Genomic DNA, 18,512 nt, shown 5'->3' with positions numbered 1-18,512 from the left:
ATTCTTTTCTCCTAAGCATTTCAATATACGTATTTCAAGCACGTCCTTCAATGTACTTTTGCTAAGCACAAGGTTCTTTTCATACGGATATTGGCTCAATTAACATGTTTTTTTCAAGCTCATGTCTAAGTTTTAAATCCTTCTGGAATTGACACCAGCTGTCCATTTTGACACTTTTTAGTTATCTTTTCCTCAATGGAAACTTTCTCCCTCTTTCAGCTGTTAGAGAAATTTTGCTTCACAAAGTCTGCTTAAAGACACTGCTGAACATTCTTCCTGGTTTTGGAGAACCAGATAATATGACAGCCCAAAGTTTATTTTTAAAATCAGAATCAATTACTTCTGCAGATTCAAGATTTAATAGTCACAAAACAAGCAAGTCACACCTGACATAACTGATTTAAAGGTGCTTTTAATTTCAAGGGCTTGGGTGCTTGTGCATGCATACATAATAAAGGATGTGTGGAAGTGCTATATCATAACAATGATCACAAGCCAGGAAAAGTGATCTTCAGTAAATTCTTATAATTTCTGTCATTCTTCTAGTATTCCAGACACAGAGCTGGAAGATGTTTTCCCAAAGAATGAAAAAGAAAGAAGATGCCTGGGTTGACAACTACCTGCTGTACTCCTGAAGTGCTGATTTGGAATCTTTCCAGAAGGATGAAGTTAGTTCTGTGCAAAATCTTCCTTAGCTAATGCCTTTCATCTTGAGAGCCACTGCCTACCACAGGAGAGCTGAAGGGATGAGGAAAGCTAAGCAAAGCACGAGCACTGTGTTGCAGTGATGCCACAGTGACTCTTGACAATCTTCTGGCCATTCATTTAGTTTGGAATGGAGAAGAAATTTATTACTTCAATAGTATTTTCAGATGTGACAGAAGGTGCACAAAGACATTTTGGGAGAAAAGGGTTTGCTCCAGAGCTTTCAAAAACATATACACAGGACACATAAGTGTTAGGAAAAAATGTTTGACAGGTATTTTTGATACAGAAATTAAGAGATTTGTTTCAGACATGCAAAGTCCACAAAAACTTAGAACTAAGAATAGATTTTCTCCCACATTAGCAGAGGACCATATTCCTCTGACTGGCACTGGTAGTGATGCCAGGGATCCCTTCTGGTTTCAGAGAGACTACACCAGGTATGCGGGGGGGGGGGGGGGGGGGGGGAATGTTTGTCTCATTTTGGTTTTTATCCTTAGCAGAGAATGGTTCAGATAAAACTCCTACATATAAATGTCAGACAGCTTTGAGAACACTTTCTGGACTCCCTGAATAGAACAGTGCATTGTCAGATAAATATCTTGTTCTCAGAGAGAGTAGGATTACATGCTAGGGAGCCACTCTCCTCAGGTCAATTCTTTGCCCAGGCCTGGAGTGCAGTATTGTGTCATGAAGCTCAGTAAAGAATTCTGTGCACAATATGCAGGCCCAGATTCACACTCTGTGTATTTTCTCTGTAATGCTGACTGAGAATTAGTAGAATTCTGTAAGAAAAATAATTAGATGAAGCTATTGTGAATCCAAACAAAAGGCACGTGAAAAGGCACAGTTCTGTGACTGCTTTATGCTGGATTGTGAGGAAGGGAGTACCAATATAGGAATCAAATTAAAAGTGAATTAATATTATTTTTTAAATTAGTATTATTCCCAACTGGTGAGCACATGCAGATAGCAGACTGAGGGGAAGAGAGGGACATACATGTTTAATTAGCTTTATGCTTGTGCCTCCACAAGTGGAAGAAACTCTTCCTTGTCTATATACTGTCTGTCCATGTTCTACAATTGTGGTGTCTAAGTATTTGTTTCCGTAGTTACAATTACTGAAAGAATTGACTAAAGAGACTCCTTTGGTTCCTAGCATTGAGCTGAATCACAAAGGGTGTTACCTGCATCTGTGTTTTCCAAGTAAACCAGGGATATTTTATGCTAAAGCTTATTTAAGTTCATTCCTGCATGGATGGCAAGAGTTCCCTGCACCACACATTAGTCAGCTCAAAGATGGCTATATTGTCCCAAATATGCTCTGTGTGTTCCAGGACACACCCCCTGCTCAGCAGGCTTCACGGAATGCAATTGTGAATGGTACAGCTTTAGCTGCATATTAGGTTTCCAGTATCCAAGCATTCTTTTTATATCATTCAGAACTCCATCTCCTCCAAAATATTTTGGGAACATCCTTGTTGAAGTTCCCCCAGCTCTCACAGTATTGACTGTAAAGAATACTGGAATGGTTTATTCATGATTACAGTGGATAGCTGGGTGCAGCTGTCGTCCTACAAAAAAGATCACCCTGGTAACACCAATCAACAAGCAGAGTAAGATGATCCAAATATATCTGAAACCATCTAAATGTTGTCTTTCAACTGAAATACAGACTCACAACTTCATTGCAAGCTGCCTGATGATGTGGTATCTATGAAATCCGTCATACACTGTTACTCAGTAGTGAAAAGCCATTGATTTTCAGTTTTGTTCACATAGAATCTGAGAAAGGGCCTACATGATAAGGGAGCTGTGAGAAGAAACAATTAAAATAAGTAATTAGTTCAGCACTGTTTGGGAAAAGTTATTGGGACAGGAGAATCTCTATGTAAAATATCAAACACTGAATCCATCCCACTTTATTCAGCTCACACTGAGCAATGACCAGTGCTAAAATTGATACCAGAATTTATTATAGCACTAAGGGGAACTTCTGGATAGGAAGTCAGCTTACCCTTACAATTGTATACGGAGCTGATGCTGCAAAGACGTGCCACTGGTAACATACCCCAGCTCTGGAACCACAGAAATAGCTTTGCACTTGCCTGGTAATCATAGCCACAGAGAGGACAGGGAAGAATATGTACTGAACAGGAGTCAGAGCAAAAATGTGGCTGATATTCCATGATGTCATCTGCAAGTCTACTCATAGGAAAGAGACAGAGAGATTTCCATTAAGACCACTACACACCTGTAAGACCACTACCTGCAGATCAGACCTGCAGTACTGGAATTCAGATGAGCCATATTGATGTCTGCAATTCCCTCTAATAGAGTCACATACAGATAAGAAACACAACATTAGAAGAGAAGGAAACATGGAGAACCATGATGGGAGGACTTGGGGGTTTTTTTGACACCATAGATAGAGTGGTGACACAACAGTCACAGAGAAATGGTTGAAACAGGGTATCGGCTTTTAGCACATTTTTTCTCACTCATCTCCTTAAAATCAAACCCAACAAAGACGTTCAGTGCTATTTGTCAACAGTTTCCAGCTACAGTCTGCTGTATTCAATGCATTGCAGGTTTTGCAGGACTGAATGGGCACATAATTTAGTTATAAGACAACCCTGAACTCGTTATTACCATGTGAATATTCTCTAAGGCAGGGATTAATTAAGTACTTTTTATACGTCTTAAAAGAAAAATTATTTCAGATGTATTTTTACTGTATATTTCCATGGTCGGACAATGATCTTGTGTTATGCTTAACACATATGTAACCCTCTGAAACAGGTATATTTCTCAAATATTATTTTAACCTGCTGTCAAAACATTTTCAGAAAAAATCTCCTCTGTTCACAGACTTCACAGGGCTTTGTATCCTGAATCTCAGCAAATTCATATCCACATCTACTTTGCTTTTCAATTTCTGTGTGCAACCAAGAAAGCTCCGTGTCATGCTGCCTTAGTGTGAAATATGATCAACTCATTGTTCTTTGCTGCTTTTTCTTAGCAACTGCTTACGATCATTCTCTGTATTGCAGCAATATATAGATGGTACACAGATTAATTCACATTATTAAAATTTCACATTACATAAAGAAATTAAATTACTTAATAGCCCCATATATGCAGTAAAATCACAATTGAACCCACAATTATTTTTATCAAGTCTTTTAACAGTGTAAGTGCTTTAAATTCAACAGGAACTTAATGTTCTGCTGTCTTTCTGTTACCTTTGTGAATAGAACAAGTCAGTATTTTAAGTGCACTGACAGTAGTCTCTTGTAAGGATGTCCAGCAGAACTGGCTATAAATATATATATACACACATCTGGAAATTTCCCAGATAATTTAATACAATGTGACCTAATTTCAATAATCCTGTAGAATTTCTGAATTTTTCTTCAATTTTTATTCATTCCATTTCTAATTTTGGCAGCCTACACTCTTGCTATATTAGTAGAGCAAAGAATTTGTAGAAAATTGAGTATTGGCATTAAAAATTAATGGATGGGCCATTTCATATATATAAATACATTCTTAAAGAAGCAATTGGACAAATTCTGCTTAACTCCAGCTCTGCAGTGCTGTCAGTAGCACCACCATAGGTGTCATTTCATAAGGGAAGGAGGAATGGGAGACAAGAGACTATGTGGAAATTCTTCCTTCATCCCTGAACTGAGGTCTGGAGGAATTTCTTGATATATGAGTGCTCCCCTATCCCTGTAAAGCATTGGCAGACACACAGGAAGGTTCAAACTAGTTCTGTGTACTAAAAGCCAGTACTTGGGAAGAATTGCTTGGAGATACTTCTTTCCATGACCATGTACCTTCTGAGTTGTGGCCAGTTTATGCTATAAATATTGTGTTTTACCCTGGAGACAATACAAAATGTGTCAAAGTGGCATATATCAGATTGCTTACGTCAAATTGTACAGTAAAGAACTACTTTTCATAGAGAAGAATTACTTGAATTACTTTTTATACTGACATTTTCTAGTCCCGTACTAAGTTGTCAGGCAAGCAGGTTACTGACTGCAGTGTAACCTGCAAGTGACTGCAGTGTAACCTGCAGTGTAACCACAAGCAGGTGCCCTAAAGGAGAGTATACAATCTTCACCATTAAGTATTTTACAAAAGCCAGAGAACACTTAAGCGTTTAGAACTTCTGGAGTTCATCTCTAAGTCACATAAGGCTTAGCTTTTTCCTCCAGATATTCCACCATTGTGGATATAAGTCTATACAAGATTATTACTTTGTAATGTCAATTTATCACAGTGCTCCCTGTACTGCTACCAACAAATCATGAGAAACATCTGTAAGTCCCTATAAGCAATTTGTCAGGATACTTTAAAGTGCATGTATAATAAATGAAGAACACATGTTTCATAGGAACCAAATGAAACTAGAGCTGTACCGAATGCTTTGCCAGAGACTTGAACAGCTGTGGACATCACCTCTCTCTCCCCCTACCAAGCTTTAAAAGGCATTGTTTTCTTTTTAGCCTGACAGGTGATGTTTACAATATCATTGATCTTCCCAAAGGACAGATTGCCCAAATATTTCTGTAGATCACTTCTACCTCCTTAAATGTTCTCTTTTGACTTTCATTTTAGGTATTTGGCACTTTCTACAAAATTACAAAGGGTCTTTACTGTACCATCCTTGCCAGTTTCTGAAAACACCACCATTTAGTTCTGAAAAAGCACCACATTACCTTTGGCATAGCATTTTCTGTCTGGAAGCTACAGTGAAGAAATGGAAAATTTTGTTCATTGGCTATTCTGTCCAGAGTGTGCACACCTAAGAACAGCCCCTCACACACTTATTTCAAGGTTCTAAAGAGTTTTGTCTGACTTTTCTGAGCTTGATACCTCAAGAAGGCAGCTTGGATTTCTTCTGTCTAAACACAATATAAGATGGCAGTTCCAAAGTCTCTTTACTATTATGTTTTGCATCTCAGATTAAGGTCACAGCTTTATTGTTATTCAGAATGATGATACATTTCTTTACCTGAGAAAAATTCAGCAACCCTTCCATCCAATAAAATCAATTGAATACTGTCACTTCCATGTAAAAACAGGGTACACAGTTTCATCTAGTCTTCCTACTCTACTAATTTTTGCTTTTCTTCTCAGATACAAACTTCCTGCTTCTCTCATTCCTGTTTCAGAGCTATTTCCAATAATCATCATCATCATCATCAACATCATCAGGAGTGGAAGACATTTTCTTTTATTAAACCTCAAGGTATTAGCTCCCATAATTTTCTGTGTCTGCAGCGATTTGCCAAACCTGAGGAAGGTGCAAAAACTTTTTTACTTGACAAGTGTGTTATAAAATACATTGATATAAATTTTGAGCAACCTTTCAAAATGGTGAAGAATGTTATATTCAGGAAAGGTAAATAAATTCTAAACATTCTATTACATAAGTAAATGTAGCCTCCATTATAACAGGCAATAGATTTATAGTTTTACTTTGTTTTATCTGCTTGAAAAAGTAGTAGGAATGTAAAACACTTTTTTCTGCACTGAACATATGCAATCATCATTATGTATTTAAAAAAAAACCCCAACCTGCTGATTATAAAATAGTTTAAATAGCCCCAAGTGTCCCTGAAGAGCTACTGTGTGCTGTGTAAAAGCTGAATAATCCTCCTCATGTCAGAAGGTGACTCTTCAGCTGTTCAGGATCATGAGCTGATGTACTACCACTTGTTAAAAAAATATTCAAAATACAAGAACATACACTTAGGTAAAGATCATTGTGATGGTCTTGGAATTAATCTGCAAGAGCTGACAACATTGAAGCCAATCTATCAAGAGTGAGTAAAGAAACTTTAGCTTTTACTTGAAACACACAGAACACAGCAAACTCACACCAAAATAGGTTCAATGGAAATACGATTTTTTTACATCCTATTTGGCTCATTTTTCTTTTACAAAGATAGTTTGAAAAAAAGGAATGTGTTCAAATACAATTTAAATACTTTCTGAGTGCACTATTGATATACCACCAGAAGTGCAGTCTGTGCAAAAGTACTCCAAATCATTATTGCTTGATGTTCTGAATAAAATACGTTAACTTATGAAGGCACATTGATAGAAGAAAAGATGTCTCAATCATCTGTGTTTCCTTTAATCAACAAAATAGGGGAATTCACTTTGGCCCCTCTGCTTAGAAAAATATGACTTTGCTTTTCAAAAGCTCCTTTTCTGCAATATTTACTCCTAGTATTTACATTGTTGTTTCTTCCCATTCAAGCTCCACATCACCTGCAGAAGAAACAGATACATGAAATTAATCTGCCTTGTAAACAAGTAGTAACTAATGGCAGATAACTGTTTTTCACTGAATTTAGAAGATCTTACATTGGAAAAAAAGTGGGGGAAGCTTTAGCAATGACCATTACTGTGAGGGGGAAGAAAGAGCAGCAAAGACTAGGTATTTATACTTTTGAAGCGAAAAATGCATGTCAAAGGACTTTTTTTTTCTGCTTCTTAGCCTGTACAAGTCATTGCACCTGCTGTGAAAAAATAATTTTGACACAGTCTGTATCTCCTTACCTTCCATGGCATCCAGGGAGTCCATCTTTTGCAGTGCTGAATAATTTACAAAACATAAGGGCTGACTACTTCCCTTGGTTGTTAACAGATCCAATACACATTGATGTAAAAATATATATTGTGCCTGTAAGATGTGAATTTAAAGGTGCTTGATTAAAAGAAAAACGTACTTGTAATACAAAAAAACTTTTTTCATTTTTCTATAACACCTAGAAAATCTCAAAGTAACTGCAGTTTAACTCAGCAATCTCAGTACTTCGATGACCATATCATATATGCCTGATCTGATTTCAATTATTATGAAATATAATGCTTTAAATTTGTCAAAGCACATTAATTCTTATGAACAGTATGATATATGAAATTAGACTAACCATTACTGAGATTAATAGGCTACTCCACAATTTTCTGTGAATGTTTGTTCTATGAAAGGACATTTTGAGCTGCAGACTGAAGAAACTGAACCACATGAATGTAATATTTAGATAAGGAATTTTTCCTGTTTCTACCATAGAGAAAACCAGCAGGGTGCACTCGTATGCAGAAGTTCAAGTAAATTAAACCTATATGTTCTAGGAGCTTGCACCAGTGCTAGGAGCAAATTAACCCAGTATTTTGAGCAATACTTCTTGAGCTGTAGCCTCATTTTTAACATATGATAGCAGAAAGAGCGGGCAACTGAAGTTAATTTGACACATTCAGGAACATCAAGTATGAAAAGTGGGAAACAAAATAAGGCAATGTAAGAATGAAATAAAAGAATGAAAACAGAAATATAATAAATTAATCAAGCATATATTCACATAGGAGAAATATTAAATATGTAGATGCACAAAATGAGCCGGATACATTCAAATTGGAAGACATCTCATGAGACCACCTGGTGCAACTACCCACTATTCAAGCTGGGTCAACTAGAACATGTTGCCTTTTCAAGATGGACTTGGAATATCTGCACCAAAATCGTACTCTTACCCTTGACTTCTGTACAGGTAAAAATACTTACGGAATTTTTTTGTTCAGTAATTGCTAATTGCTACTTTGTTTCAGAACTGCCATCAATCTGCAATTCAAGTGTCTCAGATGTATGAGAAAAATTTGCTTACATGGATAAGTTTTACTGTCACAGCTCCAGAGCTGTGGGTAATTAATGCAGCTTTTCAGAGGACCCCTAAAGCCTGCAGCACCATTACACTTTTCAGTAACTTCCTTACTGAAATAATAGAATGACGTTACTTCAAACTAGCCCTTGTACATGGCAAGAAGATAAACTTGATATGTCTGCAGAAAAACCATGAATTTCTGGAATGAAGGTCTTAAATTTTAGTGGAATTTAGATTGGTTATTCCAGTTCAGAATGCAGGTTCTGAAATCCTTGCACTCATGCAGCTACATCTGATGATGTATAAATGGAAACATTTCTGGGTATGCCAGTGGAGAGTGAAGCTACCTGGGCAATTTGTGTGTAACTAGTAATTTTCCCAGTTAGAATCAATGACAGTCTTAACTATTCTCATCTATTGGTTACAGTAACAGATCATGCTTCTGTTAGCAAAAAGAAACATTATTTTGAAGCTATAAACAAGCAAAATAGAGCAAAACAAGCTGAGAGAAATCAGCTTTTATTTATTTTACTCCTTGCTCTTACAGGCAGTTGGATTGAGGGATTGCTATACTGAGATTTGGGAGGGAATTGCTCCTCTCTTTTATTTGTTCTGTGCTGATCACATAAAATCTGATTAATAGGCAACTCAACAGTGTTTTATAACAGAACTCTCAGAATAGCTTGACTTTTGAATCCACCATAAAACTTTACAAGATTGATTCCCTTTGGACAAGTTTTGTTGCTGATCTGACTTTTGTAATCTTGCAAATATGAGCTAGGACCTGGACAGAGAACAGGCTATCTCAGAATTTTGCAGCTAGCATACAGATGGATACTTGATTTGTTAGGAAATCTGAACTCTGACACCATCCTTTTATATTGCATTTTGGCACACTTTTCCTAGCCCCTGCCAAAACATTCAAAAGAAGAGATACCCAAAAATGATGCATATTTTAAAAACATACAGTGATATTATCAAATGTCTCACTGTTTTAAGATTTTGTTTTGGAAGTGCTTCCATTAAATTGCCTTCCAGCCTTTGGTTAATTTCTAGATGATTCTACTTCTAGTCAAAAATGTAAAACAAGAACCAAAAAAGTATTCCCGGAATTCATCATCACAAGAAAGTACTGGCAATTGTTTAGCTGCATCAAGACATCAAAAGGAAAAAAATCAAGCACATGGTATCCAGACTGAACCTTATAAGATACATCATGTCAGAATATCACCAGAAAGTCCCATAAAATCTTCTGAAGAGGGGTTAACTGCTTTGTGTATTCTGACACACTTCTTACATATTCTGATAAGATATGGAATAGCAGAATTTCATTCCAAATGGAGCAAGTCTCCTTACATAAAGATCAATTTAAATCCGTCAGTCATGTGGACGCTCATCCTGAAACTACTCATCCATACTGAGAAGTTGCTAAGTCATCCTGTAGACTCAAAGGCAATCCAGGCTGCCATGGGTTAGATATGGCCTGCAGGAAACTTATGCCAGAAGCCTTATTCAAATAAAACTGATTTCTGTTCCACTGGGCATTTAGGATCAGCTTTAAATTCTTGTATTATTCCTTTACATATACTAAGAATTCCAGACAAAGCAGAAGGAAGTCTTCCTCACCAGAAGGTCTTCATTGACTTATATCCATACAAAGAAAGTCTGCTAGAAATGTGTTTTTTTAGACCCAAAACCCACCATTGATTTTGAACAGTTTGAAATCTGTGAATAAATCCATCCATATGTACTATTTCATTGGAAGCAATTGAAAAAGAATCAAGGAGTCAAAAATGAGTTAAAAGGTAAATTAATATTTTAAAGTTTGGTGGGCTATGCCACATATGCATACACACACACAAAAAAAAATACAGTTAAATAGTAAATAAAGTCAAACTAAGTAGTGAATGAGTGAATCCATTTTAAGTCTAAAAATTCTTCTGCACCCAAAACTTGAAACAAACTCTTAGAGACTGAGAAGTTATTATTTAGGTTTAAAAATAAATAGCACTCTTTTTTGGCACTTTTCAATATTTTTCTGGCTAAGTGTACTTAGGTGGAAACAGACAATATATTTCCACAATGCTTGAAATAAATAAAAGCAGGATTTGGTAGAAAATGTATTATAAAGCTAATTGTTAAAAGCTTTCTAGTCTTGTTTCGTAGATCACATGAAAAGATGACTAGTTTTTCAACAACAAGAAAACAGATTAGATTAATCTTACCAGATTTTGTACCATACACATTCTTTCACTTCTTAGCTCAGCTACAAGTCCATAGATATCCACAAAATCATGGTCATTTATATGTTGGGTCAAATGGTCAAGTGCAATATAAACACCTGTTCTTCCAACACCAGCACTGCAAACATGATAACAAGATAAAATAAAGCTTTTATGTTAATGCTTTCAGCATTTCCTTAGAATATTCTGCATAAACTGTTTATTGAGAAAAGAAAAATATTAAAGCAAAACCTAAATCTTTTTTTTCAGTATTTACATCTTGTGAATTCCTGTCTGAATTGGATCAAGTGAAGTCTGGATTTGAGCCATTTTCTGATTTTGATCCCACATTTTCAAAGTTTTTGATTTCTCATTTTCATCAGATAAATGAAATATTACTCATTTATATGTTCATATGACCGTAACCTGTTGGAGTGGAAAAAAAGATCCTATAGATTTTCTATGAGCTTTCTAGGGCTCATAAACTGAAAGCAAAAAAGAAAAAAAAAATCACAAGATTTTGTGAAATCACACTGGTATTCTGTAATTATTTTGGTATTTGAGACAAAACAACATGGGATATAGAAAAAAAATTATAAGAAAATATTTTTAAAAGGAGGATGCGTGTGCAAGACGTGCTGGTAGATAATGTTGTATTTCAAGGTCTTATAATGAATAGGATCTTTTCCAAATGACTATAAGAATTCTCTACAATTGGTGTAATAAATGCAGGGTATATCACTGCAGATTATCAAGAGATATATTGGCAGAACTCTTGAGCTTGCACTATCTAATGAGCAATAATGAATGATTTTTCTGAATATGAGAATACATAGTAATGCTTTATAACCATCAGGAATTGAAGCTCAGGTGGAGTATCAGGCCCATGCTCGCCCCTTTATACATCTCCCTTCTGAAAAGAATGTTTGGTTCCTTGCAGAGTCGCTACAGAATACAAGTGTCCTGAAAACATGAGGACCGTGTTGTTCTCTCCTGTCAAAGTCTCTCTGGCCCTTGCAGTAGAGGGAAATGTTTGTCACAGACAACAGTATTAAATAAGGCTTTACTAGCTGTTGTGGGTGGCACCCATAGGATGCTGAGGGCAAATGAAAAGAACTCCCATGCATGATAAAGTGGTTTGGGAAAGTATTTGTATCATCAAAGCCGTCTTTTTCTTCCACTTATTTCCAGACTCACACCAAGTGAAAATGAGGAAAAGACTCAGTAGCAGACCTATGAGTTCAGATCCCTTTTATGGAGCAAGCCCACTCATTCAGTGGGAGCACTGACCTGCACAAAAAATGCAAACACACTCATTGGTTTCCTTAAGGCCTAGATAGGCCTCCCCACACACTTAGTCTTTGAAACAAAAGTTTAAGGGTATTAATGAAATCAGTGGAAACTATGACAGCTGAACACCTCTAACCACTGGACCATTTATTTAAGAGCCTAAATATAGGTTTAGCTGTTTACAGGTGTCCAAGTTTGAAATCTGGCCTATGCAAACCCTTATTTCCATTTGCCATTCTCTGTGGCTTCCAATAGTTTCTTCCTTATGATATGCGACATGTAAATTTTAAATATATTTTTAATACTTGCTTCTTAAGAAGGGCTCTAATTATAATAGAAGTAATTTAAACCAAAACATGTCATTTGCTATTCCTCTTCTTATGATTAGGGAGGAAAATGGAGAAAAATCCAGCAGTACTTTATGGTAATTGTTGGAGCAATTATTTCCCTGACATCACCTCAATGGATTTCTATAAATGGAAGCACAGTTGTTGGCATTTTACCTTCTAGAAAGAAGTAAGAATGGCTTCTAGAGAAACCTTCATCACTGTCCATCACTAGAACCATATCTGTGGTCTCGGTCTTCATGGTTGTTCTTTTGGCAACTTCCCTGTGCATTATTATGTGCTTGAAATTCAAAGCTATCGAACTTGGATGGTTTGGTGAATATGCTTACCTGCAGTGCACCACCATTGGTGTGTTATCATGTGCTCGACTTGCACGGATCAGTTTTACAAAATGGATAATTGGTGCAGTAGTTTCAGGGACTCCATGTTCCGGCCAAGAAGTAAAGTTACACTGCCTCACCATCATGCAGTCTCCATGCTGAAAAAGCACATAATAATGCAGTTTTTACAGAAGAAATGCTAGAGAAGGTTCAGTAAGGTACATGTAAACTTCTCCATAATTTCATCTAAAAAAATAAAGTTAAAATAGCATAGTAATTTTAAGATTACTGGCAGGAAGGGATAATGTGTTATGCACAGAACTCTGGCAGGTTTTTTGAGGGATGGCATCAAGTCCATCTTTCAGGAAATATTAGTGACTTCAGTAGTGACTCTTTATTTGACTTTAGTCATTTTATCTGTAAGTTGTAGATTTCAAGTGGAAGTTTCTATGGCTCATTTAGAAGTTTAGTGAGCTAGGATGACAAATTTGTTGAGGAAGAAGCAACTACTCTAAGAATGATCCCACATGGTAAAAGCAAACACACACGCACTGGTAAATACATATATATTTTCTTTCATGCACTCTCAATCAGAGCAGCAGCAACAGTAACCTCAAAAAAGAGGTAATGATCTAATACCCAGATTAATTTTGAAGGATGTAAAAATGAAAGAACAGGATCATGCCAAAGCCCTAGCTACCTCAATATGCTGTTTCTAACAGTGGTCAAGAAAAAAATCTTAGGGAACATTATAAAACATGACAACAATGAATTTGGAGTTCCCCAGAATATAATTTCCATTCTTAACAGTTTGTGGCTTGTGAACCGCCTCAGTGAGAGACAGTAAATGGAAATTTATTACTAATTAGTACTTTCTTCTACTAATTAATGCAGATTTTTGGAATCCCTGTAAGTTTTTAGCATTCACGATATTCTGCAACAAGGAGCACCAGAGTTTAATCAACAGTTGTGTAGTGAACCAATTTTTATCTTTTAAAATCTCTTTAGAACCAATCACTTAGTTCTTTCATATTGCAAGAAATATTGAACAGTGAACAATTATGTGTAGCAACTACTTTGTAGTTGTACTATTTTTTAAACTGATTAGCATAAAAATGGAAGAGAAATTACTTTGAATACTCAATGACTTTGAGTTATTTGCTTCACATATGTTTTTTATTTTCACAGGAAGATCATCAAGCATCCACCCACTTGTGAATGGACATACAATCTTAAAACCAGCAATACAGCACATTTAATGACATGCTTATAAAAGGCATAGTTTCTTTTGCAGCATTGTTCAGCTACAGTAAATGGCTCACCCAGTCAATTCAGATTATCTTCTTTTCAGCCTCACCCTCATTAACACAAGTGACTTGGCTTTTTGCTGGCAATCGTTTTTATTCTAAGTAGTCCTTCTTTCAGTCTTGTTTCTCTAGGTTCTATTTTTGGCTGAAAAAAGGTTTATCTTCTATCAATCATTTTTAGATGTTCAGTTTCTCTGTACCATGTGCACAACATATCCCTATGGAGTGACCACTGAGACCAGTCCCTTCCTGCTGTGTGCTCTTCGTCACTTGCAGATGCTGCAGGATGGTAATGACTGCATTAGCACAGCCAAGTTCAGGTCCTAGGATGTGGCTGCACTATGTACAGTACAGACCAGTGCTGGGAGTGCAAGAGAAAGCTGACTCAATTTTGGGTCTTTATTCCCAGATTGCTTTTTGAGCATGCGACTTAATGCTGGGTTGAAATTTTTCCAAAGCATGGAAACAGTAGTTGTGTGTCATAACAAAGGTGAATATCTTTGCTGCACCCCTTACTCCTCCTTCTCAGCACAAAGAGTAGGAGTAATAGTGATGATTCTCATTTATATTGGGTGAATCTCCTGGGGGTGGAGGCTAATGGCTGGTGGCACAATGCAAAACAGCTGCACCAAATAATCTTGCCCTTTAATCTGAGAGGGATACATTCAAAAGGATTTGTCTGATCCCAAAATGGTTAGGATTACTTCTTTCTAGAACAGACACCAAGGTGTCCAAGTAGAAACTCTGCCTCCCACCAGACCAGAAGTTCAGTAACATTAGTAGGCCCTTCAAAGCATATTGGACAAATATCTGAGCTCCTTGTGACAGAAATTCTCAGGAAATAAAACATGGATGAAAATAAAATGCAGGACAATCATGCAGTACAATGCATATGCACTGAAATATTAAAAGAAGAATATTGAGGGAGTAGTTGGGTGGGATATAGCATATCTGATGTTCTTTGGGGTGTTAGATGAATTTTTTTTTATCAAGTCCCAGCACTGGCTTACCCTTTCAATTTTTAGATCTCTGATGGTCCAGTCTATCTGAATATCTTCCATCAATTTAGTAATCACTATATCCCCAAACACAGTGACTGGTTTATTATCTTCTGGCCAGTACTGATGACATCTTATCTGCAGGGAGATGATTACTAATTAATTAACAATTATAATATCATAATCTTGACAGAAACTACGAACAGAATTTCCAATTATATCAAATGCTTTTAATTGATTCACTGGTAACTTACACGTCCTTTTTCAAAACACTGTGTGAGCATCACGAGTGTTTTAGCTCTTGTCTCCCACACCATTCTCCAGAAATCACCCACTGTTCCTGGTAATGGTCCCTGAGTTGCAATAAACTCGTTTGGACATAAATAGCCCTAAGAAAGAGAAAATATTTAATACATAATGGTTGGCAAGGAAACAAAAGAGTTTGCCTGTGACTCATAATTGTGCCTGTATTTACCATGCCTAAGGCTAAAATCTTGTCAGACATACTAAGTGAATTGGCATATGCCTGGATAGTCACTGAATGGCAGGCTGCCTTGGAAAACTAAGAAAGAAATGGCTTTTTTTTGTAGCCCTGTTATGAAACAATACTCTACTAAAGTATGGGAAGTGCCATGGTAATAGAAATGCATTTAGCAGAGATATTACAGGGACACCACATCATCATTTCCCATCTTAAAGTATCTAAGCCTTCATATTATACTTACTGCAGATCCAGCCGGAGGCCACCAGGAACAAAATCAAGAGCTGGCCAACAAAGTAGAATTAAATAGTGCTAAGGAGTAGTGGAGGCAGGGAAAAACTAAGGAGCAGTCTGAGAGCCAGTGCAAGCAATACACACACTAATGACCTTGTTCTTTGGTGATTGTCTAGGATCTGCTGTAACACGGGGCTAAAGCTTACTGAAATAAATGGTCTCCGATTAAAGGTCTTCAAGAAAACTACTGAAGGTGTTGACTTTTATTTCAGTGTTGGCTTCTGCTCTTTGGTTAATTTATAAATTGGTGTAAAACTTGGGAAGAAGGAAGTTTATTGAAAAAATCTACGGATGCTCTGAGTGCATGTTTTCACATGGATCTGTTTCCTCCTGGAAAAGAAGTACACCTACAGGAACTATTATATACTACAGAAAGTAAAAAATAACAACAATGACAATAATAGTAATAAATTTATGCCATAGAACTAGCAGTTTATAATATCACAGTGTTCTGCTTATTGCTCAAAACAACTGACACGTTGGTTTATAGCACTACCAAAGCCTCTTGTTGGAATTATAGCCCTATAATTCACAGCTGCCTGTTACTTACTCCATCTATAATATAAAGAACAGGTGGCAGTGGGAAACTATGTTAATCCTCCTTAGTTTAAGAGTGAGGTGAGAAACTATAATACAGGGATGCAAAGCTCACAGTTCAGTTACTAACTTGGTTTAACCAATGAAAGTCAAAGTAGCAACAGAGTTCCCATTTGTTAAAACTGCACAAGACTTCTCTTTTCCTTTCTTTACAAGTGTGCATATGTAAATAGGCCTAGGTAATTAGGTATGTGAATACACATACATATTGCATGTCTATAGCTACATGCATTTATATATTTATACATCAACAAATATGTAAAGTGAGAGCATATAAAGGGCAAAACTTTAGCCTTGAGAAACCATAACACTGGAATTGTCTGTTCACTGATGAATGGTCGTTCAAAATGTATGCACACAAGGAAAATCTCAGCAGGGAACACTCTGTAGCTGGCTTCTGCTGCAGCTTTTTGGAAGTTGCTGTTAGTGTTCCCTGCCTAAGACTTGGCCTGTCAGTGACAGAAAAAGACTAGACCGTGCTCCAAGATTCCTCTGCTTTCCTTCTCGATCATTCTGTGTATAGTCCCAGCATCAGGTGGCATGGTTCTTCCTATCTGCTAACTCTCAGAACAAAGACATAATGGGAATAAATACCATTTTCTAATCAGAAAGGAAGATCCTCTCAGCTCTACTGCTTATTCTCTGTAATGTCTCTTAGTCACCTGCAAATAACTATTTCTACTTTCCTTTGTGTCATCTGTTTTGACTACATTCTGCATGTCTTGTTGTGTTTGAAAAGTACTTAATGTAAATCAAGTGTTGACCTCATGTAAGATCACCAGCCTCTGCTCGAAGAGATCAGATGCATAATTATAATTCACGCTTTGAACTTTAACAGGACAAAAATGAAATTAGACTATAGATGAAGAATATACTGAGCACACAAGAAGAAAATGGGAAAGTCTGGGAAGAAAGATGAGGATGAGAAAGATAGCATTACTTCTTGTTCAAGAAGCCTACTTCCATTTTCACTTTCATCATCACTTTCAAAAAATAATGAGAAGCATGTCAAAACTGTTAGCTATTTCTGTGAAAGTTTTCAGTTCAGTTATCTTTGCATTGTCCTATTCATATACAACAACTTTAACTCCTGAATCAAGAGGCCAAATAACACCTACCTAAACAATTGACCCCAGTGGAAGTTCTACTATTGCCTTTTATGATAATGGTATGAGATAATTTATAAAAAGCAATTTGCTGGACACAGTTTTGATTATTACTGGAAATCATTGCTTAGCAATGAAATGGGATAAGTATATTTTCAACTTGTCATGTTTAGTGCCACAGGGGTCATTTGAACAATGTTATGGCAACAGTGGCTGTAGTGAATGAAAGAAAAATTAGAATCCTGGGGGTTTTTTGCGAGTTATCTTTTTACTCTTCTACCAGAAAACAAATACAGTAAAAATGCGGGAGACTTTCTACTTACAGACACATAGCTGGCATTAATGTAGTCAGATCCAGGAATACCAGCATCAGGCATCAGCTTTACTCTGTTGTTATTATCTATCACAGAAGCAAAGTCTAGTTAACTAAAAGATTGGTTCAAAAGTCATAATACATATAAAAAATGTTCCTGGAGTGCTAAGAAATCAAAAATACTGTTATTAACAGTAACAATACTTGACAGAGTAGAACAATAATTACAAAGGTAATTTAACCTTTTTCCATTATTGTATGGTCTTCAATGTTCTAGACATGTTGTATATAATACTTTTTAATTGAAATGGTGAAGGAGCCTGGGTACTTGAAGCCACGCTGCTCTAGCACACACAACTTCTGTGTGAATCAGAGGGCAGGGATTTGATAGATTTTTCCTGTATAGTTGCTGCCCAGATCACTGAGGCAGATTCTGGCACTTTTCGATAGCTTTTTTTTTTTTTTTTGGGATAAGGCTAAGTCACTACTAAAAAAAAAAAAAAAAAAAAAAAAAAAAAAAAAAAAGCTAGAGTTTCAGTTTTGGTCCCACAGTACATATGCAGAAATTACAAAATACAACAAACAAATCATGTGTGTAACATAAGAATTTTGTTAACAATTTTGTAAAGAACATTAGAATACAGAGTTAAATAGTTATTAAACATTTCTGTTTATGTTTTATTGTCTGTCATGAACATAAGTTTTTAGTGACTGCAACTTAGGATATGTCTTGAACAAGGCAGTAGATTGCAGGAACAGCTGCTCTGAAAAGTTAATAGCACAGAATGTAGCATTATTAACCAAGGAATGCCATGCACTCCATCTCACATCACAGCTAATGCCTAAA

The 18,512-nt window shown here is 36.4% G+C and overlaps 1 protein-coding gene across 1 annotated transcript in view; it reads right to left on the bottom strand.

The window, feature by feature from the left end:
* Nucleotides 1–5,758: 5,758 nt before the first annotated feature.
* Nucleotides 5,759–18,512, bottom strand: part of PTPRQ (protein tyrosine phosphatase receptor type Q) — a 99,437-nt gene continuing 86,683 nt past the window's right edge. The window contains exons 39-45 of the mRNA XM_066320226.1: nucleotides 17,676–17,752; nucleotides 15,129–15,263; nucleotides 14,887–15,012; nucleotides 12,579–12,727; nucleotides 10,616–10,751; nucleotides 7,288–7,411; nucleotides 5,759–6,996 (exon numbers count right to left, since the gene is read on the bottom strand). Of these exons, the coding sequence (XP_066176323.1) occupies nucleotides 6,959–6,996; nucleotides 7,288–7,411; nucleotides 10,616–10,751; nucleotides 12,579–12,727; nucleotides 14,887–15,012; nucleotides 15,129–15,263; nucleotides 17,676–17,752 (785 nt within the window). The 3' untranslated portion in view covers nucleotides 5,759–6,958. The remainder of the gene's footprint in view (nucleotides 6,997–7,287; nucleotides 7,412–10,615; nucleotides 10,752–12,578; nucleotides 12,728–14,886; nucleotides 15,013–15,128; nucleotides 15,264–17,675; nucleotides 17,753–18,512) is intronic.

Source organism: Sylvia atricapilla, chromosome 5, assembly GCF_009819655.1.
Source record: "Sylvia atricapilla isolate bSylAtr1 chromosome 5, bSylAtr1.pri, whole genome shotgun sequence".
Classification (NCBI taxonomy): Eukaryota; Metazoa; Chordata; class Aves; order Passeriformes; family Sylviidae; genus Sylvia; species Sylvia atricapilla.
This window is presented reverse-complemented; position numbering and strand designations above follow the sequence as displayed.